The 24760-nt window shown below is 50.2% G+C and overlaps 1 protein-coding gene across 7 annotated transcripts in view; it reads left to right on the top strand.

Annotated features, from left to right (window-relative positions):
• HLCS (holocarboxylase synthetase) overlaps positions 1-24760 on the top strand; it is a 170117-nt gene that overhangs the window by 134817 nt on the left and 10540 nt on the right. For all 7 annotated transcript variants that reach the window (XM_053916948.2, XM_053916943.2, XM_053916959.1 and 4 more), the window contains 2 exons: positions 22065-22132; positions 23512-23672. In XM_053916948.2, coding sequence (XP_053772923.1) covers positions 22065-22132; positions 23512-23672 — 229 coding nt within the window. The remainder of the gene's footprint in view (positions 1-22064; positions 22133-23511; positions 23673-24760) is intronic.

The raw sequence follows: 24760 nt of genomic DNA, 5'->3' as shown, positions 1-24760 counted from the left end.
TTTTGCATCGGCATTAAAGTAGAGATTTACACTCAGGAAGCTCTTCAAATGATGGGCAGCACAGTGATTATTAGTCTTCCTCACCCCCTCCCCTCCCAGTTTCTGAAAACAAAATTCTAATCCCTGGCTGGCGTGGCCCAGGTGGGTGGAGTATCGCCCCATACACCGAAAGGCTGCAAGTTCGATTCCCGGTCAGGGCACATGCCTAGGTTGCAGGTTCGGTCCCTGGTCAGGGTGTGTATGGGAGGCAACTGATCCATGTTTCCCTCTCTCTTTCTCTCTCTCTCCCCCCAACTCCACCCCTCTCTCTCTAAAAGTGATGAAAAAATGTCCTCAGGTGGGGATAAAAAATAAAAAACAGAAATATAAGGCAGAACTAGGAGAAAATGATTCTAATAATATTTATAAAACGTTGGACTTAAATGCTATTAAAACAACCATGGACATGGGACCGATACTGTTTTCTGACCTATTGTTCTGTTCTGTTGTTGAAGATGTTTGTTTTAATGCCAGAATGGAAGGTTAGAGACATGACATGAAATAGCACCTCTGGATGTCACAGCCATAAATTGTGGAGGGACAGTGTTAAGAGAGACTGTGACTGAAAGTCACCTTTCTGCAGCAGACTTGCCGACGGAGCTCTGATGACCTTTCTGGTGCGTCCCTGCACACTGCCCGTTACTCCTTCCCCATCCCCAAATTCTTCCTCCTGGAAGTCGCCACTGGTCAGCTGGGCCCAGCATGAACCCTCCCGAGGAGCAGTCCCGGGACACTGGTGCTTGAAGCAGTGGCTTTGCTTCCCTCCCTCCCTGCGTGTGGCCCCGGTCTGTGCGAGGGGCTCTGTGGGGGCACTGAGGGGTCCTGTGGTGCTTGGGGGATATTTGCCGGGTTTGGAGGGTGGTGGGCATTTCCTTTTCCTGTGTCCTGGGTTCTCTGAGGCCTGGGCCCTGCCGCTCTCACGGCCACCCGTGTACAAATTGCTACAGTATTTTAAGTCGTAGAAGGAAACGTGCTTTTGGGAGTCAGTGAATTCGGTACATCCAGAAATTGATCATCTGACTCACGGGTCGTCTGGAGAACCTGGGTCCGCTGACAGTTACCAAATGCCTTTTCTACGCCCGCTGAGACATCGCCTGATTTTCCTCGCCTTCCCCCACTTGTGTGAGGCATTCCGCTGATACGTTTCTCTGGCGGTGAACCCGTCCTTGCGTTTCTAGCGTAAACACGACCTGATTAACACGCGTTCTGTACGTGGCGCCCAGCTCACTCAGTCAGCTAGCCCTTGGTGTAGGGTTTTCACATCTGTGTCTGCAGGTGAAGGGACTGTTGTCTTCTTGCTTACGTGCTTGCCTGGAACTGAGATTATACCAGGGCCAGGAACCGAGTCGGGCAGCTTTTCCTCTTTTTCTAATTGGTGGGACGCGATGGAATGTTTTCAGAGTTGAAAACCACAGCTGTTTTGAACCCCAGTTGTGTTTGGTTTACTTAAGCCACCAAAATATTTTTTTAAAGCCTTGTCCTTAATTAACCTTTTAAATTAAAAAAGATACTTTTCTAGTTTCACTGTTTTTCTTTTTTCCAGTGAGTGACCTAAATTAACTGTCCAGTTAATTTTTAACGAATATTTAGTCACCCATTCATTTGACGTTCATTTAGATTTATTGGGCATTTGCTCTGCACGGGGCATTACCCCAGGCCCTGGGGGAGGCGTGAGTGGCAAGCGGCCTTCCCCCCTTTCTCCAGAAGGGAAGCAGGTCTCCTTCACCTGAGACAACATGTCTCATTCTCTGAGAGGAAGGGGCTGGGCCTCTTGCGGTCCTCAGACATTTGTATGCCACGGGATACTAATTTTGTATATTTTTTGAGCTCTAAAGTCATCAAGGTCTCCAGTTTTGTAATTTCCATGAGATATGTAGGCAGTCATTCACTTGTGAAGTATTTTTAAAGCACCTACTGTGTGCCAGGCAATGTGTGTGACATAGAAACTGTGCACTTTATTTCAGTAGCTTGTTCCAAGGGAGGTCGTCAGATTTTAGAAAGTGCATATGTCATCATTCATTCCCATTTTGGACATCCTTAAAGAGCGTGTGCAGGCCTGAGCATCTCAGGAGGGGACCCTGTGCTCCTTCACCCCCCCGCCCTGCTCTGCACACACGAGCGTGCACTCACGAGCAAGCACCATCGCTGGCACTTAGCAGGGAACAGGGTGCTTGTCTCAGCATTTGCAGCTCAGGTGGGAGGGCATGGTGTTGTCCCAATGCTTGGTGTCTCTGAGAAAGAACTCAGTGCTGCGGGCTTCTGAGTTCTCAACCTGCGCCTTAGCCGGAGGACAGTGTCAGGTAGTCAGATGTGTCACCTCTGCAGTCCGACGCTTTCCGTAGCTGACTGTACCTGGTCCCAGGGCCCTCAGTTACGTCTCCACGGTAACGGTTCCCGGGGGAGCAGCCATGTATAGAACTCTCTACAGAGGTGGTCTCTCCCTCCAACTCCAGACCACTGCTTGGGTCCGTTGGGCTGTCTGGCAGGTATCGGGCACACTTTCCACACCCAAACCCAGCACCTGGGTTCACCCTCCCCCTGCTCAGCCCCAGGCTCCCTCCTCTCAGCAAGCAGCACCGCCCTTTTGTTCCATTTGTGCCACAATTCTTGGACCCGTCCTCGATGCCTGCCTTTCTTTCAGGAACCCAGCACATCGTCAATTCCCGTGGGCTCCACATTCAAAATATCTAGAATGCATCATCTCCTCCAGGTGCCGGCACCCCCGCCCAGCCCTGCAGCCTGACCTCTAGCTGGTTAAAATTCCGTCAGACTGTATCACCCCTCTGCTTAGACTGGCTCCGCCTGGCTTCTTCCTTGATCCACTCTCAAATCCAGAATCCAGACTTTCATAGCCCTGGATCCGGCCCGTCCCCCCAGATGCATGCGATGCACTCAGCCACGCCGGTCACCTTATTCTTCCCACACCCACTGAGAGCCTTGGTCTGCACTGTGCCCACTGCCTGGAACGCCCTTCTCCCAGATGCCCCGCGGCATGCTCTCTCACTGCCTGTACTTTCTGAGTAGGGTCTTGCCAGAGGGGCCTTGCCTGACCATTCCACCCACCGCGTCCCTCTCTGTCCCCCTTCCTCTGCCGATGTGTTCACCTGTGTATCTCCACCTCACCCCCATACACTAGAGTGCAGCTCCCTGGGGGCAAAAACAGAGCATCTTCCCTCTAACAACCCCAGATCCTGGCCAAAGACCTGGCACATAGCACGAGTTCACTGAACCGTCTGTTTCCTGCTGATGTGCTCCAAGGGACTTAGAGGTTGCCCCGCGGGAGAGCAGCTCCAGGGAGCCCGGGCCACCCGGCCCAGTTCACATCCCTGGCTTGTCCTCAGCAGAAACGAGTGTCCAGGGTGAGTCTGCACTCTGTCTGTGGAGCAGTGCGCTGCCTTTCCCAGGAGTGTAAAGGGGCTTCTAACTCAGGAGACTTCCTAGCAACCTGGTGCAGGAGGCAGCAGCGGCCCCCAGCTGGTAGATGGGGAGCCTGAGGCTCAGAGAGGTTAAGTAACCTGCTGCGGCTCCTGGCTGGATAATACTGGGAACAGAGAAGCAACCCATCTTGTTCTAGCTGTCGCTCCGGGCTGCAGACAAATAGCTTTGAAGTCTGATTTATCTTTAACATTCCCACAAATGTTGCATGATTTCTACTCCATCATCCTGGTGTGTATTTGTTTTAATGTAAAAGCCATATTTTAACCTATCAGCTTCCTTGGCTTTCTTCTCAGAGCAAGACTGACACACTAGGGAGAGGCCCCCATGTCCTGCGTTTGGGTGTCCTGTGTCCTGTGTCCTTCACAGCCTCGGGGCGTTCTGGAGCTCCCTTGAGAAGCAGGAGTGCTAGAGAAACGCAGTTGTACCTGAGGAGATGTCCAGAAGTGAACGGGACATTAGCAAGCGTAACTGTTAGACCTGAACTTGAGGTCTCATGGTCTTTGTAAAGATAAGGCTTCTCCTCCTCGTAGAAACCGACAGAGCCTGCGAACAGTCACTTAGTCAGAGAGAAAAATGCATTTGGGGTTGAAGTCGGACCGAGCATTTCTGCAAGGGCAGGGAAGTGAGCAGCGAGCCCGGTAACGGTGGAGTGAGGACCGGGCGCCCCTTCCCACCAAGGCTGTGCCAGGAAGCAGACCACGTGCTGCACCTGTCATCGAGGCTCAGCCACTGCAGAGGACGATTAGCGTGTGCCTTCACAAGGAAGTAAGGGGGCAGGAGGCCAAGTGGGGAGGACCACTGGCATGGTTAGGATGCAGCGAGCAGTTTCTGTCCTGGTCATTCTGAAGGGCCGGCTCTGGCAGGGCTGAGCCTTGTCCCCACAGGCCCAGCTCCAGGTTGCGCCTCCAGAGGCACTCGAGGAGCCATGCGGCTCCGAGATGACACCTTGGCTGTGGGTGTCCTATTTGGGAGCAGTTATTTGTCATGGGTTCTAGCGTGCCTCTTACTAGGTGACTCTGGGTAGTAACTCCAGTTGCCTCATCGACACATGGGGTTGTCACGGTCCCCATCTTGGAGCACTGTCCTGGGATTAAACGGAATCACAAGCAGCAGCTTACACTGGGGTGATGGAGTAAAATCAGCCGGTGATGACTCTGCTTAGTGTGGGTCCCACAGAACTGCCCTTCCTGCAGGTCTAACGTGGTAGCAGGTCAGCAGCGACTTCACGTGGCCCCACCCACTCAGTCTGCCCTGACACGAGCACAATGAATGGTCTGTGAGCAGGTGGCTGCTGTCCCTGGTCACACAGATGCCACAGTGAGCTTGTCCTCCTGCCATGTGACAGAGGAAAAGGCTGCCTGTCCCCAGGGACCAGCGCTGCGAGCCTGCTGAGTGCCGCCAGGTGATTTAACCGGGTCCTTTTATAGGTTTCACTATTGGCACCTGGTTAATGGGTTGGGGATTTAGGGACCCAGCACCAGGTTTGTCTTTTCCTGTTCTGTGCAGCAGGGTCCCAGCGCCTTGATGGCAGGTAGTGCATCCTCCCCCAGTTTCTCAGGCGCGAGTGCGCCTGTCTGTGGCTGCCACTGCCCCAGACCCCTGGCTTTATCCGCTGCTGCTCCCCTGGGGCTCATGGTGTGGACCTGCTCAGCCATCCTCACCTGCTCTTTCTTTCTAAGTGGTGAGGACGCCCCATTGTAACCTGTTTCTCCTCCTTTTTTCTTTTCGTTTTTTCCTCTTTCCTTTCGCTTTCCTTCTTCCTTTTGCAAAGGGTGTGTTTTGTGGGCCCCCCAGCAAGGTTTGCGAAGCCTTGGAAACTTAATCCTTGTGGTATCGCAGCCAGGCCCCTTTGAAACAGCCACATTCCACACGGCCCTGGCTCACATGGCTTGGGAGGGCCCCCTCGCAGGGCGCTCTGCGCGCTCACGGCCCCAGCCTGCCCATCGCATGTTCCCATCACTCTCTATTTCTCACAGACGGTGCAGACCCACCTAGAGTGGGTTACATTTAATGGGGTGAGAAAAATCCACATGGTAAGAGAAAAGTCTCAGGTGAGGTCAAGCGGCTTCCTCCCGGGAGGCAGAATGATTTTCTTCTCTCTGGCTCTCACACTGAAAATTCATACAAAAGAGCTCTTTTTATTTTTGATGTATTGCTTTTAAAAACCAAATCCTTCATGTTTTTTTCATTTTTGGTTCATACCTCTTGGCCGACCCAGCAGGACTTTGGCAGTTGGCTGTGCTGCTTCTCGCAAATGCTAAAGGCTGCGCTGTGGAGAGTCCCTGGCTTCTGGGAAGACGGGCTGGGTGGGCTGGGGAGCCGTGGGGGCGCCCCACTCCAGTTGGGGTGTATTCAGGGGCTTACCACTTGTAGACACTGATAGTGAGCACACATGGGCGTCCTCACATGATTCTTGCTGCTAGCTGCACATTTTAACTTTTGTATAAGCAAGAGTGTTTTTTAGGGTTACCCAAAGCACAGTGAGGTGTAGATTTTGTTTTGGCCAAGTGTATACATTGCTATTTTTTCCCTCATGTGAAACATTTTCTATTATGAATCATGTTCTAGAAGATCCTCAGTAAGGCGTATGTAACCCAATGTAGACACAGCAAGCTCAGACTAAGGCACACCTTAATTTGTCATTTCATTTTACTCTTGACCAAGCACACTCTCCAACCCGAATTCTTCACTAGGAAAAGAATCAGAAGCTGCACTCGTGCCAGATCAACCCAGATAGGCAGCAATGGCGAACAGAATGACTTGAGAAAATTCTGCCAACTTTATAATTTTTTTAAATGGAGAGAAGACCAAAATTCTGCCATCTGCTGCTTCCTGAAACTCAGGTGCTGTTCAGGCTGACTGAAGTGACGCTTTGCCAGACAGGTCACATAATGTCCTGTCCTGCCTTCCGGCGCAGAGAGGCCCTTGATGCGTCTTAACTGACCACATTGGAGCCTTCTCTCTGCCTCTGGACCTTTCTCTGTGGATGAGCTGAAACTGAAGACCCTGCAAAGGGCAGCTAAACACAGAATCTGTCTTTGTGATTATTTTCATGTCTTTAACTCTTGAATGTAGGAGCCAAGATAACATCGTAGGGCCCTACTTCGTAATCCTTCACAACTCTTTGGACTCTCTTCACCCGCTACATTAGCAAAACCCAAACGAACAAATGACATGTTTCGTTTTTTGATACTATTGAAGACAGGCAAGGATCGAATGAAACAGGCACTCTTCTTAAACCTTGGGGGGAATGCAAATGGGAACAACCGCTTGAAGAGCTACTCAAGAGTAGGTGTTAGGAATTGTAAGAAGTTTATAGCCTTTGACCCAGCGATCCTCCTTCTAAGTAATCAGCCCTTAAAATAATCAGACATATGGGAAAACCCATACTCATGAAGATTTATAATTAAATACTTTGTATACAGTAATTCGTTGGAATATTATCCATCAACAAAAAGACTAACAATGTGGAGAAATGATCAGATTAATTAAAAAGCAGGTTAAAGTAAGTTGAAAGTTCATAGATTAAAATATTAAAACATGTACTGAAAAAGAATTAGAAAACATGGAAAAAAGATAATAGTTGTGTTAGGGTAAATGATTACATCTTTCATATCTATTTTCCAAACTATCCGTAGTACGATTACTTTCGTAAGTTAAATATCCTACAGACTTCTGACCGTGGTGAGGGGAATGTTCCTTTGGCCTTCTCTAGTGTAGAATTTATGACTGTGTGGACAGAGTAAATTGAAATTTTCTTTGTTTGTGGATACAAAAAACTATAGGGAAAATGTTTAAATTACTTGGGTAGTTCAAGGCTGAAGTCATACTTCAGCACAATTTTAATTAATTGAAGGCTTTTGAAAGAAGTAGAACTGCATTAGGTAATTTTTCACAGCAGGCAAGAGTTGCCCAGCTCCGTGGTTCTGTTCGCTCTGTGGCATCGGATGGCCGAGGCGGAAGGCAGCCTTTAAGAAGTCAGAGCACTCACATCAGCTGGCCCGCGAGGCTGCAGATGGCCACTCCGTTGCCTTTTTCTAATAGGATAATGAAGGTACTCATTTGCTAACTGGAGGTACTCTCTAGTACCTACTAGAACTTTCTTAATCAAAACGTGTGTTCCTGATCATACAAAAGAGAAAAGATGTCCTACAAAAACAAAACGCAAGCACTGGCAGCTACAGAGCTCTGGCGTGTGACTGCACCCCAGTTGGTGGGAAGTGGGGTGACGGCACTCGGGGTGACAATAAGGAGTTATTCCTCTTTACCAAAGAGGCTATTCATCCTCACTGACAGTCCTTTGAGTTTTTATAGCTTCAGGATCCCTTTAATAACACACTCATTTTCTGTAATAACCTCCAACTGGAAGGCAGCGCATGAGCCTCTCGCGGACCCCGCCCACGAGCCCTCCTCGCCCCTCATTATGACCTGGTCTGTGGCAGGAACTTGCGTGTTCCTCCCTGCGTTTTACTGCGTGTCGTAAAAAGCGTTATGAGGAGTTCCAGGCAGTTTCATTTTGTGAAAGCACACCCGGCAATCTCGGTTTCATTAGAACGTTAAGCTCCGTTTACTATTCTTGGCTTTACGAGGGTCGTTTGCCGGGACAGTGTTTAGCAGGGGGTCTCGAGGTGTGTCACCCCCCGTGCTGCTGGAGAGTCCACTCGGGGCCCCTCTATTGACAAACGGTGGCCGAGCTGTGCCGTTTTGCTCCGGGCATGCCGCGCCCAGCCCAGCTGCACCGTGAACCCAGCACCCCACGTGTGGCAGTGGGCTCTGCCCCTCGCTTTCTCCAGATGTGTGCATTCCTCAGGGCTGCCTCGGATGCTTGTCCGGGCAGTCAGCCTGGACACACGAGGGACGCGTGCCACAGTGTTATCTTTTCCTGGGGGCAGCCACTGAACGGTTTCCTGGGGGCTTGAGGGAGTTGTCCGAGTCAAACGAGACAGAAACAGCAGAAACATGTAAGGGGACCAGCCAGTGGGAGACCAGCAGAGAGGCCCAGGCCAGGGCCGGGCAGCTCCCGGCCGGGCTGTCGGCGCAGGCGAGTGTGGCGCTTACCCTCCAGGAGACAACCCCCACCTTCATCCTGTGCTTTCACAGGTCCTTTCTCTTCATCTTCCTCACGGTCACGTGAGGTGGGAGGGTCAAGGAGATGGTTCCACTGGTTCCGGAATCTGCTGTGACAGAGGACCTCCGTGCAGGGGCCCTGTTGTAAAGCGGCCTGATCTGGAATGTAGGGGCCGCCTCCTGTCCTGGGACAGATACTGCATGGAGCCCCAGTCCCAGGCGTGCAGTGGGAAGGAGAGTTGGTGCTAACTGGATGCATGCCCGTAGCGTGCCGGCTGCTGTGCTCAGGGGACACGAACGTGGGGACACGTTGGTTTCTCATGAGGCCCGGTGAGGTTAAGGGCTGGGTCCGGTTTCATATACAAGAAGACCGGGGCTCAGCATAAGCAGGTGACCCTCAGGGGACCCCCAGCAAAGCGCCTGTGCTGGGTTTTATGTGGGCCCCCTGCTATGACAAGGGACGCCAGAGCCGGCCGCCCCTCACCTGGGACGGTGCCAGTACCTGCGGAACGTGGTTGTGCTGGAGCTGGAGGGCCCAGCACTCCCCCAGGGAGAGGCGCTGAGCAGCCGGTTTCCTGGTGAGATTAGAGTCGCTCCTCCTGCCCCCATGGCCCTGGGGGACGCATCCAAAATGAGTTACACGGGACCCACAGCAGAAGAGAAGTGACATTGTCCTGGGAGAACCAGTGTGTTCGCGCACGCACACACACGCGTGCCTGTGCACACGTAGGCATGCACACCGCCAACCAAAAAATCGGAGCAGTCCCTACTCTCGGGGTTTGTTCTTGGCCCTGGTGAGGTCCAGTGCGGAAACGCGGCGGAACGCAACGCTGTATGTGGCTGAGTTACTGTATTAACAAAGGGAGCTCACTTCCACATGTGTTCACGCCTTTAAACGCAGGTTAGGGTTCGCTGTGCTGTAACCAGCCCTCACACGAGGGAAGCTGCTCCCCTAAACTCGGGCCCGTCTTGTTGTCGCTGCGTCTAAAGTGGCCGCTTGGCTTTGTGTTGCTGCGCCTCCTTCTCGTCCCTGTCTTCCCCCAGTGTGAGTGAGTGTCCGTGAGAACTCGACTTTCCTTAAGGTTTGTTGGCACTCTCCCGAATAGCTGACGTGGCATTTTTATTGATAGGAATCGAGTGTATACGTGTTTGTCATTAAAGACTCCTCCTCCCCCCACGGCTTATTCTGTCTTGCTTGTGATGATTCAGGCTATCTTTAAAAAAATTCTTTTAAAGAAAAATGAAACAAAGAAAACCCATGGAAAAGATTTATGTATTTGGTTGGGGGTAGGGGGAAATTAAACTTCTCATAATAGTTTTTAAATTAAATTTTGTACTCGTCCAAATCCTTTCCTTCTCCACCCCTTCCTCTGATATTCCCTCCCTCATTAAAGCAGGATTTTGATGGCATTCGCAGGGAAGCTGATTTACTGGAATAAAGAAGTTCTTTAAGTTTTAAGTTTTGGACCATTCCCAGTGTGTCTGAACCGGGTTTCAGGTTTTCCTGGCATTTTGTTGGCAGAGCAGCCTTGGAGCCTGCCCTGATGTGAGCGTGTTTCCTGACACCTTTGGCGGTATGGCACCATGTTTTTTAGATTTAAAAAAAGTTTAAATAGAAAAGCATATATAAACATATACAGAACATTGATTATAAAATGTCAAGCAAAATAAAAGGGCAATAAAAACTCTAAAAAATTAACAAATGGGAAGCACTTTCTTTTTAAAGGGGCAGGAGGAGGCAGGATGAAGACAGAGATCCCAGGAGAGAAATGTTCCAGGAACCCCAGGAAAAGCTGACCTTGTATCTTTGCTCATTGTCACCTCCGTGCACAAGTGTCCCTTTGAAACAGGGGTGAGGGTACTGCGCCGGGCGCGAGGTCGGTACCTGCAGTCATCGGGGCACAAACAGCACCCACCTGCAAGGACGGGACAGCTTACGGAGGTGAGGGCGGGGTGACAGGACCCTGCACGGGTTGGAGGAGTCTCCAGGACCAGCCACAGAGGGAATCCTTTGCCCTGCCCCTCATCCTGCGCCTAAAGGAACAAGAGAAGAAATAGTACGTATTTCCCAGAGCCCTTCAGAGAATCAGTGAGTGTAGAGGCCGAGGCCCCACGTTTGAAGAGCCCCTGAATCCTAAAGCTGTGTCCTTGTCAATGGGGACACCCATCGAGCATTTGCACAAAGACCAGGAACAAGGCCAGGTGCCCACTCCGCATATCTTTAATGTCATCCTAGAGATATCAGCCACTTCAAATAGACAGGAGAAGGCAATCAGAGGCATCCACATTGAAATGGAAGGAGAACTGTCTCTGTCTACAGTTGACGGGATCATATGGCCGGGAGACCTCTGGAATCAGTGGCGAAACTAACTGCAACAAAAGGATTTGGTCAGGGAGCAAGATACAAAGTGTCCTGCCAACGGGAAGCCCATCTGGGGGCCAGCCTCGAGGGGCCGCAGAGCAGGGTGGAAAACAACTGGGGAGGGGGACTGGAAGATGAACAAGAATCCAACCATTTGAACGAGAATCCGTTGCATAACTGGACTGGGAACCAGGTTTAGTGCGTGGGGCCATAAACCCAGCGCATCGTGGAGCAAAGTCCTGCGTGAAAGAAAGGAGCCCTGTCCCAGTGAGCGGAGAGTTAGGCTGGTGCTAAGCTTTCTGGTCCAGCCGGCTCTGGAAGGCTGCTTGACCTCTAGTGGGGTGGGGTCCGAGGAAGGCTCTGGAGAGGTCTGAGCCGTCCGGGGGAGGGAGGCAGGGTGATATCCAGGGCAGCAAGCTGGTGAAAGAAGCAATGGTTTTGAGGCCAGCTGGCAGGGGCAGGAAGCTCTTCGTCATAATTACCCTTGAGCAGCAAGGGTGCTGGGGTGGAAACGGCCCGTGAGGGCCTGAGTGGTAGGGCGGAGCTGCCCCTTCCAGAGGAAGGAATTCATTACCTTTGTGTTCTTTGTCTTCCGGGATGTTTCAGCAGCCCCTAGCTCTGTAGGTAAGGAAACTGCCTGTGGTGGTATTTCATATCCATCCGGGGAGGAACGCTGGGCAGATTTGCCACAAAAACATGTAGAGCAGGGGACACCTACTGAGACACAAAAGGCAGGCAGCACTAATGAACTCTGGCACAAATGTGGTGTCTAGTTTTTAAAAAATTTAAGATAACTCTGTTTCAGTTCTTTAAAAAAAATGCAAGAACCCCATTTTGATTTTACTCTTTGGGTCTGCATTTTCATAACTTCCCGAAAATGTCTAACCCCCAGGACTATCCAACTCACACAACTGGAGGATGCATTGGGAGAGACTGGCAGCGTGTCTACCTTCAGACTCTGTTTGGTAAAGGGGGGGATTCTTTGACAGTGACTCGGGGAGTGGGCCTCAGCCGGGCGACCCTGGGTAACTGTCTGGGACCTCGCCAGGCTCTTCAGCCCTCGCAGCCCCCACTTCCTCGTCAGTGAAAGGAGGCCACGTGGCAATGACCATCACAGGAGTCGCTGGTGTGTTCGAATGAGAACATCGCTCATACCAACATACCAACGGCCCTGCACGTGTTGGGGGCTCAGCACATGGAACCACTGGGTTACATGCAGCCTAGAACCTTGTGGTACTTCCTGAGTACCCGAAGATCCCATTCTTTACCTGTAGTTGAAGATCCTTGGCTTATCGGTTAATTAATTAGTTCACAAGGCCTCGGAGAAATCTTAAAGTGGGTGGAAGGAGAACAGTGCTGTGTTGGCTGGTGTACTGCTGCTGGGAGCGAGCCTGTCGTGTTGGGGTGGTAGTCGGGTGGGGGGGGGGAGTGTGAGACAGGGGGAGGGACAGGACCTGGCCCAGCCCTCACTGTGTTTTACGGGGCTGCAAACTACTCAGGCCTGACATCTGGGGACCGTGAGCGAAGCCACCCTAGGGGAACAGAACACTGATGGGGGCAGGTGCCTTGACCCAGCCTTGACCTTATACCAGAGGCACTGTCTGGTGTCCACTTTCCCTCCCACTGCCAACCCCTGACCCCCTGCTCTCTGTTCCCCTTTCGCTCCACCACCAGCTCCCACCTTAGCTATAGAAAGTGACCCCTCGTCCTGCGCGGGCTATTTCTGTGTTACCCTGGGGGACGTGGAAAGAACGCGGTGCTTCCTTTCAGCAGTTGCGGTGCCCACAGGAGGGTTGTTGGCACCTTGCTGTTGCAGCTCTGGGGACTTTTCAAGAAAGACAAGTTTTGTTTTTTTAAGTCATTGGGAAATACCTTTTGGTGCAATGGTTTAACGGTTTCAGAACATCGGACTTCGGACCAGCTGTGTTCTAATCACCTAGGACACTCCCACGCTCTGGCCCCGGAGATTGGGATGCAGCAGGACTAAGAGGGGCCGTAGCCTCTGTTTGCTTTGTTTTGTTCTCTAAAGCTCCACGTGTGGTGCTGGTGTGCAGCTTTGTTAGAGGACTCTGTGGTCGAGACCCTACATTTGTGGAGCTTAGTAGTTCCGAGTAAGACTGAGTCAGCTGGCAAAATTGAGTGAAAAGTACAGTGCAAAACATCTAAGTATGTTCTCACTTGTTTCTGAAGTTTTAATGGAGACGATTGAGAGTCCTAAAACAGGTGCCTCTGTGACTCCGGCGTTGTTGGTGAACACGAGCAGTGTTGGGAGACCTGGGCGTTCCGGTGGATCTGTGCCAGACATGGTCCAAACCTCTGGAGGCCATCTGATGGTCTGTCTGGGGTGAAGGAGATGCCTCAGGCAGGTTCTTCAGCATCAGTTCCTGACCCCAGGCCACATGAGTGGTACTCACTGCCTCGTTCCCCAGGAGTTGCAAATTCCCTTGGAATTGTCCTGTAGGATCGCTGGCTGAATCTTTTGTTCAGTCTTGTTGGAGGGCAGCACCTCAGGAGGAAGAGCATGGACCCACAGAAAATGAAGGGAAGACACTCGTATTCTTTTCAGTGAAGTAAATTATGTTGATATTTAAATATATGTTAAAGACAGACAAAAAATTACAGTTAAATATTCCTTGTGAGCACCAGAAATAATAGATATTAATAAGCAGATTTCAACACCACATTAAGAAAATAATATACCATGGTCAGATTTTTCTAAGAGTGCAAGGTTGGTTCAATATTAGAAAAATCAATATATTTATAGATACATTAATTCATTAACATATTAACAGACCGAAGGATTAAGAGCATATGGTTATCACCATAGATGCTAAAAGAGCATTTTATAAAATTCAACATCTTGATAAATACATTAAAAAAATAGTAGTTAATGGGTATTTTTAAAAATATGATTGCTTAGATGTCCTAAATATAACATCTTAGTGGGAAAACCATCAGAAACAAGGCAAGATGCCCACTGTCTCCACTCGTCCTCAGCGTCACACCGAAGGTCTTACCCAGTCCAAGTGGACGGGGAAGTCAGCTAGGGGCGTGACTGAAAAGGGAGAGAAACTGCGTCTGCCGGCATGTGCTGTGATGATTCACCTGGGAGACCTTAGAATCAGTGATCCTCTAATTCACCCAATAAAGGGACTTGTTGGGGAGGATGATAGAAAATTAACATACAGAAAGAGCCCTCGTACACACACCGTAACCAGTGAAAGCTATTATGGTATGCATTTACGATAGCAACAGATAAGATAAAACACCTAAGAGTGAATTTAACAAAAAGTGTGCAGAATTTACGTGAGCTAACTTTAAAACACATCGGAAAGACACAAAAGTAGCCCTGAACAAATGTAAGACACGCCTTGCTCGCAGATGAGAAAACTCAGTATCACAAGGATGTCAGTTCTCCCCAAGCTCACTCATAAATGTAATGCATTTGTTTTACTATTAAGCTAGACAAGTAGATGCCAAAGGTTATTTGAAAAGTATGCAAGAATAGCCAGGAAACCGGGGGGAATGAAAGCCACACGGTGGCGCTACCCTTGCTAGATTCTAAAACACGGGAGAAAGCGTCTGTAATAAACCAGCGCCGTACTGGCACATGAGGAAGCGGAGGGACCAGCAGAAAGGACCACGAAGTCCAGGCATAGACCCGGTTACATGTAGAACTTTAGTAGATGACAGAAGTGGCATTTCAAATTCCTGCACCAAAGGTAGGCTTTTCAGCAAACGGCCCTGGGACGGTTTGGTAGAGGTTCGCTAAAAAAGATAAATCAGCTCCCCTCCTTTCACCGTATGGGAGAATAAGCACCAAATGGATCAAGGATCTAAATTTAAGAAGGTGAGCCCATTAAGTACTAGACTCAAGTGGACGAATCCCTGAGTAACATGGGTATAGGGACAGGCCATGAGGACAGGACAATTACAGGCAGTTAAAAAAAGAGTGATACATTTGACAACATAGAAATCAAAAATCAAAAACATTTTCGCATAGTAAAAAATGCCATGAACATCAAAAGGCAACAAACTGGGAGAAAACATTGGCAAGATAACACAGATAAAGCACTAATATTCCCTAGCATAGAAGGGACTATTAAAAACATGAATAGGTAATTCTCACTAAATATATATACATACACATATATATATACATCTATACACACACACGTATACATATACACATACATAAAAATAGTAAGTCCGGAAAAAGTCCAGCCCGTGTTACTAAAATGAGAACAGTTTGCATGACATCGATGTAACCTGGCAGACAAGGAGAGCGGACTGGGATGTGCATGCGTGAACAATGATGACTTCATTGTCCTAGTCAGTGGGGGTGGTAGATGCCACTGAGTGAGCATGCGTACTGTGTGGTCATCACATTCAAAGTGACCGAGTGAGCAGAGCAATGAATCTGCATCAGCATTCCTCGGGGGAAACCATCCGGATGATTCAGAAGGCCGAAGCTCTGGGCAACTGGTGACTGGCAGCTTCACCACACGTAACGCAGCCGCTCATGCATCACGTCTGGTGCAGAGTTTTTTTTGGCAAAACATCAAATCACCCAGGTGACTCAGCCCCCTACAGCCCAGATTTGGCACCCTGCCACTTCTGGCTTTTCCCAAAATTAAAATCACCTTTGAAAGGGAAAAGATTTCAGACCGTAGATGAGATTCAGGAAAATACAACAGGGCAGCTGATGGTGACTGGGAGAACTGTGTGAGGTCCCGAGATGCCCACTTTGAAGGGGACTGAGACATCATTGTCCTGTGTACATTGTTTCTCGTATCTTGTATCTTCTTCCATCAGTGTCTCTGTTTTTCATATTACATGGCTGGATACCTTCCGGACAGGCCATATAGATATAAAAAACACTGTGTGTGTGCTTAAACGTTTGGAAACGGCACACACAAGAGGAAGGCAGAATGCAAGCACATTGAAATGCCTTCTCTCCCTATCGGGTTGGCCCAAGCTAAGAAGCGTGGCACCACGTGGTGGTGGAGAGGCTGTGTGGAAACACATGTCCCATACTCGCTGGTTCATTGGCAATGGAGGGGACTCTGGCAGTATCTCGCCCAGCTCTGTATGTGTCTGGCTCAGCATCCCACTTCTGGAGTTTACACCTCGAACAACACAAAAATACATGCAAACAAGGGGTTCATTGTCATTTTGGTGCCTACCCGTCAGAGAGTGGTTGAATAAACTATGCTGCATTCACACAATGGATTATTCCTCAGCTGTAGAAAAGAATGAGGAAGAGCTCTGTGAACTCATAGAGAATGTTTCCAGGTTAGAATAAGTGGGGTGGGGTGGGGGGAGCAAAAAAATATCTATAAAATGGTAACTTTCTCTAAGGGAGAAAGGGAAATAAGCAAATACGCATGAATCTGTTTGTGCAGAAAGAAACAGCAGGAAGAATAAACCAGGAGCTAGCGGCATTAGTTGAATTGTTATTTACAGAGAGGAGAGAGGCCGGGAGCTCTAGGTGGACGGGGTGCGTGGGGAAGTGTGGCACTTCCCAGAGTGTGCTTCTCCATACAGTTCTGACCCTTGGAACCAAGTTTAAAATAACAAAGAAACAAGGACTGGAGCGGGGGCCCTGTAATGGAATACAGAAGTACAATGAAGCCTAACCTTAATTCACACAAATGGTGTGGCCACACTACAGTGAAAGAAAAAGGAACAAGCCCAAGGAACTTTTAAACATAATATTTACTATATCCCCTCAGGCTGAGGACAAAAAAGAACTGTACGTAAATATTGAACCCTAGTTAGTAAGTTTGTTTTTCACGGTAGCATGGGTCAGCAATTCTGAAACCACTCTCTGTGTGTTACAGTGTTGAGCAAATAAGTAAATACATTCGAGGTAATGCGAGCCAGATTTCTTATTACTGGAGAAGGAAGTTACAAATTTAGAAAGGGGGACTAGAGCGAACCTTGTGTTGGATTGGAATTGGAGTTCTCAGTGAATTCATGGCTTTTAAGGTAGATGGATTGATGTATGGATGGGAGGGAGAGAGGAAGGAAGGGAGGGCGGGGGGAGGGAAGGAGGGAGAGAGGGAAGAAGGGAAACTCTCACTTTCTAGCTATTTTTCCAGCCCCAAGATTTGTTTTATAAATACCGTTCTCCACTAAAAGGAGCCAAATCTCCTTGCATGAATGGCTGATTCCAGGGCTGGGGCTGAGAAAGTTCAAAAGGATCCTGGAGCCTCTTCTTAAGCCAGAAAGTGGGGAAGTGCTGAGAGATGACCCGCACGTCTCAATAGGACACAGTCACCAGCTCAAGGAGCGTCTACTTGCCCAATTCAGGGAAGCTGAGCTTCAAAATAAATAATGGTAGGCAAGCATATGCCCTATCAAGTAAGAATCCCTAAGTCCAATCTGATATGAATAAATAGGTAAAAAGATAAATGAGGGGGGAGAAGAAAAGGCTCTCACAGTAGTGTCCCAACAAGTAAATATGAAAGAAGTGATAGAATCAGGAAATCACTACCGAGCAGTCCCCAAGAAAATACAATTGCTCCTCCACAGATGCAAAACTCGTAGATTGAATTTCTTGAGAAACCTAGTTATCTTTCCACAAACATTTATTAGTTATAGTGGAAACACAGTAACTTCACAGGGGGAAAACCTGGCACATTCCACCTTACCCAGGTGGATCACAGGTAAGTCACCACTGTCCGTGTGTTAGTATCGAGCAAATACTGGTCCACCTATTGTAACAAAGGTACTCGGTAACATGAGCTGCTGGTAGTAGGGATACAGGGGAGAGACTGGCGAGGTGTATGGGAAGGGAACTCTGTACATTCTGCTCAGTTTTTGTATAAACCTAAAGCTCAAAACTAAAGTCTAGTAATTTAAAAAATACTGCGTCGTGACATGCAAACACGCATGCAGTGGCAATTTGTGCCATGCGGCTTTGCCGAAACACAGCCACACTTGCCCACACCTACTCCCTGTGGCTGCTTTTGGGCTGGTGCCTCCGGGTTGGTGTTTGCAGCGGAGGCCCTGTGGCTCACAGACTAACGTGGGACGGTGGCAGCCGGTCCGCGCTGTCACCCAGCCCAGAGGCAGGCAGCAGGAGGACCCCAGGGCGAGGGGCAGGCAAGGCCTGTCGGGTGAGTTTCAGGTGGCCTTTGTGTTGTAAAGCTGCCATCTCTTGGAAAGCGAGGAGATGATTCACTACTGAGCAGGCGGGCACGTCTGTAACCTACTTGAAGAGAAGCTGGGTTTTGAAAACTTTTCATGAACAGTATAGTCCCTGGTTATAAAATGAACGTACTCCAAGTTTGGGGATATTGGAAAATCCAGGAAAGTGTGAAGAAAATAAAAACCACTTGAAATGTTACCACCCGGAGATTACATAGAACGACGTAAAAGGTGTTGAAAGCATCACATAATCGTGCCTCCACCTCCCGGAGGTAAGCCCTGCCGGGCACTTCCCGGAGTCTTCTGTCCGTGCTGGCACGGAGAAGTGCCAGCCCGCGTGCACGGGCCCGCGGAGCTGTGGGCAGGCCCTTCTGTTCAGGTGTCAACGTAACGAGACTGTCCGTGACTGTGTGTCGACAACCTTGTCTTAATACCGCAAGGAAGGAATTTCTCCCATTGTCAGAAACTTCTTCTGTAATATACATCCGTGTGTGTGTGTGTGTGTGTGTATGTTTTAATGGGGGAAAGTCTAAAAGAATATATACGTTTAGTGAGAAGATACAGCAGCAGTATCTCCTGACAGTGAACCCAGAATTGTATGACGATTTCGATGTCTTCCTTACGTTCTGTGTAGTCTCTGGAAGGTAAATTTTCCAGGAAGACTTTCTATGAATGGCTCATTTTCTGCTTTGTACTTATCTGTATATTGAAAATAATTGTGCTCCTTAAAATAACCACAGCTAATATTTTGTAGCTGCGTGTGGGCTTTTGCATCCCAGTCAAGTCCCCCTATAGCGTCCAGCAGGCGTGTGCCCACATCACCAGGGTCAAGTGACACCCGCTCTCTCATGCGGGGCTGCTGCGAGTTTTTCCACTCCTCTGCGCCGTCCATGTTCCTGACCCCTCCCAGCGCAGGGCTGCGGCGGATCGTGTGCCCGAGTTCTCTCCTCTCCCTCGGGCTTTAATCTTAGAGGTGCAGTCACCACGTCAGGAGGCGTAAAATTTACAAGGCTCTCATTCCACGCAAAAAGCCTGGTTTTAAGAATTTCTGCTCATTAATTACTATCAAATAAGCTCTTTATAATAAAATCAGGCTACAGGTAACTGTTATTGTCTTATTTATTTTTAAAGTGATTTTTACTACTATTCTTAGAAGTATTTATGAATTATTAATGACAGATATTATATCTGAACATAAAAAACATGCTTTGCCCCCAAATTTTTCAAAATAACTTTAAAGGTAACTCATCATGTTAAACAAAAGTTTGAAAATGCAGAAGAGATTTTGTCAAATCTCACTCACCCTCTTTCCTGTGAATTTTACATAGTTGGAATGAAAGCGCGTGCGGTTTTGCATCCTGCCTGTTTAACACTCCATTGCAAGCAGTTCTTCTGTGTTGCTCTGGAGCCCTCATAACTGTGATTTCTAATGACTACAAATTGTTCCATTGACTTCGTGTACCATAACTAACACAACCACCCCCCTGCCGAACACTTAGGGTGTTCATCCATTTTTACTTGTGTAGCCCTGTGGTGAGTGTGGCCTATTTCCTTAGGTTCAAGTCCCCAAAGAGGATTGACTGGGTCTAAGTTTAAGTTTTTATTCCTTCCTGATTTTCACTAATTCATACTGGCCTGTCTTCTAGGTCAGTCTTAATTATTGAAACTGTATTCCAACGACCACATGATATTCAGTGTGTCCCCATGGGCAGAGCACCCAGTAGGTGCTGTGATGTCCTTAGGACCTGAAGGGGCCAGGTCACTGTCCTGTCTGCAAAGGGACTGTGTTGGGTGTGCGGGTGTTTCAGACAGAAACGACGCTTTCCTTGCGTGCCCGGCTGGTCCTACAGTGAATGCGCTCGGCTGCCACTCACAGGAAACTTTTACTCCACAGCCTTTGCCAGCGAGGAAAGAAAATACACAGAGGCAGGGAGGTAATCATGCTACCCCTCCTTTTTTTCCTTTTTCTGTTTCCTTTTGTGAGAATATCAAGTCGGGATGGAAATGCATTTACGGTGCCTCCTTGCAGCCGAAGCGAACTCCAGCAACTTCCCTGGGAGATGCACGGTGGACAAAGTCCACAAATGCTTCTTTGTTGGCCGTGGCCGTGCGGTTTGGCCCCCAGAGTTATCTCAGATGCACGAATAAATCTGGCGGCCCCCAGTTGTCTCCGGCTCGGCCTTGCCCCCTTCCCCGTTCGCCGCCTCCTCGCAGTTTCCTCTTGGCCTTCAGCGGCACCGACCCAGTCTTCTCATCAATATGCCCTGTTAACTGCTGCCAAACCTCCAGCAGTTTCGTGCATATGTTCGCTTAATCATTTCTCTTTGTTCTGGAAGCCTGTGTTTAGTTTCTGAACGTCCCCCGCCCCCTGCCCCCGTTCGGCCCTCACCATCGCTGCCTGTAGCACACGACTGTCTGCTTGCTGCTTGTGCAGTGAACATCCTAGATGGCCTGCCACAGCGGGAGCCTCCGCAGCCTGCTCTCAGCACGCTAAGTCTCCTCCCTGCCCCAGACATCTCTGAGCCCCTCCCGGAGAGCCCACGGCCTTGCCCAGGTGAAGGGCTGCAGGACCCTCCTGGCATGGACAAAGCTTCCTTCTTAGGCCTCTCTGCCGGTGCAACACAAGAGAAGGAAGCTTTCTTCTTGGAACTGGAGGGTGTCTAGGCCTGTCGGTCTCAATGGGTCATTCATGGTGTCCAAGAGAAATACCTCCGGAGCTGTATTTCATGGGCGATGGAAGGGGGCCTGGCCTGCGGGCGTGGGCGGCCTGCTTGCTGGGAGTGCCCTATGCCCGGGGCCTGGCCAGCCCCCTGCCCAACAGGCCAGCTCATCTTAGCAAGAAAAGGGGTCTCCAGGCACCTCCTCCCTAGGCCTGCACACACCGTGCACAGCTCTGCGAGCCAGGGCACACAGAGACGCTGTGGCTTTTCTCTGCTCTGAAGTGTTTTTCTTCTCTCGCCATTTGTGAAGTCCCACCCCATTCCCTGAGCCCCGTTCCCAGAGGAGAGGATAAAGAGCTACTCAGGGTGTGGACTTTCTGTAGAGCCCTTTCTCCTCAGCACGGGGGTGCTGGGGGTCCCTGGGGGTCCCTGGACACTGTGATAGGGACCTGCGCTTATGCAGAACACCAGCTCTCCCTCATCCGCGCCCTTGCCTCTCCCCGCCCCCGGAAAGTGTTTCAAAAAGGCCCACGCAGCCGCCCTGGCAGTGGGCAAACCTCAGTTTCGCCTTAATAAATCCCACAGTGTACTCTGCCACTCGGTGTCTGGTCGGCAGCTCCCAGGAGTGCAGCGGAGAAAGTGTCTGCACAGGGAGCTAACTATGTAGAGTGTGGCCGGGAGGCGGTTCCGAGCGAGGGTTTCCCCCCCTTTCCTTTTCAGAAAACAAGTTGCCGGTCCTCATTTGGTGGGGATGCAGTGCACTTTTCTGCCTATCCCCCGAAGGGAAGTTTGCATTCTCTTAAATGAAACCATTTTAAAAGCAGAACTCAAGCCTAAAATGACCCAGCGTTCTCCCAAGTTCTCAGAAGGTGTAGATTTATTTACTATAGTTAAAACATAATTAGTTCTCAGGGGACAGTGTATCTTTTAAACGGCTTTATTGCCACCATATTGGTTTTCTGAATAATCAGAAACTTCTGTTATGATTATGTTCTGGGGTTCGAACAGAAATGCACTGTAAGTAGAAACAAATGTCAGGAATTGTTAGTTGTCACTCGAAGGAGGGACACCACATCAGAAAGGCCTTGATGGGACATTCCGAAGAAACAGGGTCTCGCAACGTCTTAGATAAACTGGGCAGCAGCTCACACGGCAGGTACACGCGCCTCCCCTGCCTCAGTCTCCCCGGGCTGGGGTGGGGCCGGTCCCTGGAAAGCCGGGAGGTGGCCTTTTCCCCGCAGACGCACAGAGGAGTGTAAGCAATGTCGCCCACTTTGTCTGCACTGAAGGACCTCCCGCCCGAGCCCCCGTTCTGGCTGACCAGTCTTTCCCACCGTTTGCAGGTTGATGTTTGAGATGCCGCAGGAAATGGGCTTAATCGCCATCGCAGTCCGCCAGACACAGGGCAAAGGTCAGTCATCTTTTGTTATCGTTTGGGTTGCGTCTGTTTTCTGAAACCTGACTCTGGGGCCAGAGAGCTGATCGACAGAGTGTGCCCGTCCTCCGATGACTCCATTTGTGTTCACGCCCCACCAGCCCCGCCCACCCCACAGGCGGAATGGGGGTAGAGGGATGGAATTGATCAGAGATTGAGCCTTTATAGAATTAAAGCATTCTCTGAAACTGAGATGTCGCTTATCACCTGACATCTGCTTGTGGCGGTTTTCACACTTGGTTACCTACATCTTGTAGATTCTTCTCTCTGACACAGTATATAGGCTTTGCAGTTGGTGACTCATAACTATGCTATAGAGACGCTTATTGTCCCAGGGGTTCCCTGTGAGGGGCTGTCTGTGTCACTCCTGAGGGTCACACAGATGGGCCTCTCATCTGCCAGTCCCTAGCCCAGCTGGCACCGCAGTTTGCGTGCCGTGGGACTTGAGCGGCGCCCATCCACACAGTGCCCCAGAGAAGCAGAGGGCTGCTCAGAGCTTCCGCCACCTGCCGACCCTCCCAGAAGTCACAGTGCCGAGAGCAGATTCCGGGGTCCCTGGTCATGCGGGAGGCACTTGGCCCCTGGCCTTCCCCACCCCCAGCCGGCGCCGGGCTGACCCCCAAGTGCTTTAACTGACGGGCTCTTCTGCCTTTCTCAGAAGGAGTGAAGAGTCCAGTTCTCTGCTTCTTTCTCTTAAACATTCCTTTTGAACATAAAGAGAAAAAATTTTTTCATTTTACCAAAAGCTGTGGGACTCAGTATGGTGGTTAAAAAAAGAAAAATTTTGATTAGCTGTGTCTCCTGTTTCGATCACTTCATTGTCCTGACTTCTGTTTTAAGAGAGTAGCAATTCAGTTAATATCAGGGGTCACCGTTTAAGTTCAGCTTCCTTTGTTTAAGCGACAGTGAGGTGCGGTTCACATACCACACCGTCCTCCCACTCACAGTGCACAGGTGTGTGGTTTTTAGCCATCAGCCCAGTGAGAACCCCTTCTAAAAGGGGCTTCCAGGAGCTCTCGTGGACTAGCGCAGATGCAGTCCGGTTCCCCATCTCCGTTCCGCCTGCGTTAAATTACCGTGTGGTGAGAACTCGTTTGAGAGTAACATCCTGATGCTTGAGACTTCCAGCCGCCCCGGCGTAAACCAGGCGCCCCCAGAGTCAGAGACTCGTTTAGCGGCAGAGCTTCAAATTTTAAAAAGCTGCTCTGTTACTGAGTGAACCCCAGGACATCCACTCGGCTTCACCGGCCCGGTTTATTCCGGGGGGGACATGTCTTCAGCCTGTGGCTCTGAGTCACTTCCTGGCACAGTGTGCATCTGAGTCCGTTCACGTGGCCGTGGGGCCTGTCTTCCAGGGCGAGGAAGGAATGCGTGGCTGAGCCCCATGGGATGCGCTCTTTCCACACTGCTGGTCTGCATCCCGCTGAGGTCCCTGCTGGGGCAGAGGATCCCATTCGTCCAGCACCTGATGTCCCTGGCTGTGGTGGAGGCGGTCAGGTCCATCCCTGGGTACCAGGTACGTGCCGTTCCCTCCTGTTGCGTCCCGCTCTGCATGCAGACGCTGGCTCGGGGTGCCTGTCGCAGGTGTCTGCCAAGCCCTGGCCTGCTCTCCGCACAGCTGGCGGCAGCACCCCCGAGTTGTAACAGCACCGCTGGTTCTGTGGCTGCCCCAGGCTTGCCAGGGCGCATTTGTCCCTGGGGTTCCCGCTCTATGCTGTTGTCAAACAGCCTGGTGAGGCTGAGACTTTTTCTTTTAATCGAAACACATTGGATTGGATGGGGCTATTTCTCTGTGTTTTCTGGTAAAAAGGTTTATTTTATAGACCCCTGAAATGTTTCTCATTTCCTGCCCTCATGACCACAGCCTGTACTCAGCAGGGCTCTGCTTGGTCTGCGGTGGTTCACGTTTAGCATGCAGGTTTGTTCGGGGCTCTCTGCCCCCAGCTGCAGGGACAGACGTGCCTGCTTCGTCAGCACTGTTGGGCCTTTGGTGTCGGTCATTGAGACAAGGAAAAGGGAGCGATTAACACTGTGACTGGAAACCTTTTCTCTGGTGCCCGGCCTCCACCTACCGTATCCCCCTTTCCGTTTTTCCATGAGGAGTCTCCTATGGCCATGAGGGCAGTGGGTGGTGTCCCCTACCTTCTTCCCACCTGTAGCTCTTCTTTACGTCAGGCTAGAGACATGCATCTGGTTGGTTCTGAGGCAAGATGCTGAGCTCAGGACTCAGAGGAGGCCTCTTGTCCGAGTCTGACACAGGAGCAGCACCCTCCGCGGGCCCTCAAGTCCCCTCCACAATAGCCACGTCCTCACAGTTACTGTGCAGAGGGTGTGGTCCGGGCCAAGCCCCCAGCATGCATGCGGAAACCGGACACTTGTCACCAGCACTCGGCATCCTTGCCATCTGATGGGCTCGGGTGCCCCAGACGGTCACACACCTGCGTGGGCCCAGCCTGCAGCCCCTGAACGGGCATCGTGTCTGGAAGGAAGCAGTTGAAGAGATGACGTTCTGTCGTGGGGAGAAAAGATGTTTTAACCCCGGTGACAGGTTAATTAGTCTTAGGAAAAGAAGTGAAATGCTGAGCCTAAATCTCTTTAGCTTTT

The sequence above is a fragment of the Desmodus rotundus genome, chromosome 2, assembly GCF_022682495.2.
Source record: "Desmodus rotundus isolate HL8 chromosome 2, HLdesRot8A.1, whole genome shotgun sequence".
NCBI classification, from domain to species: Eukaryota; Metazoa; Chordata; class Mammalia; order Chiroptera; family Phyllostomidae; genus Desmodus; species Desmodus rotundus.
This window is presented reverse-complemented; position numbering and strand designations above follow the sequence as displayed.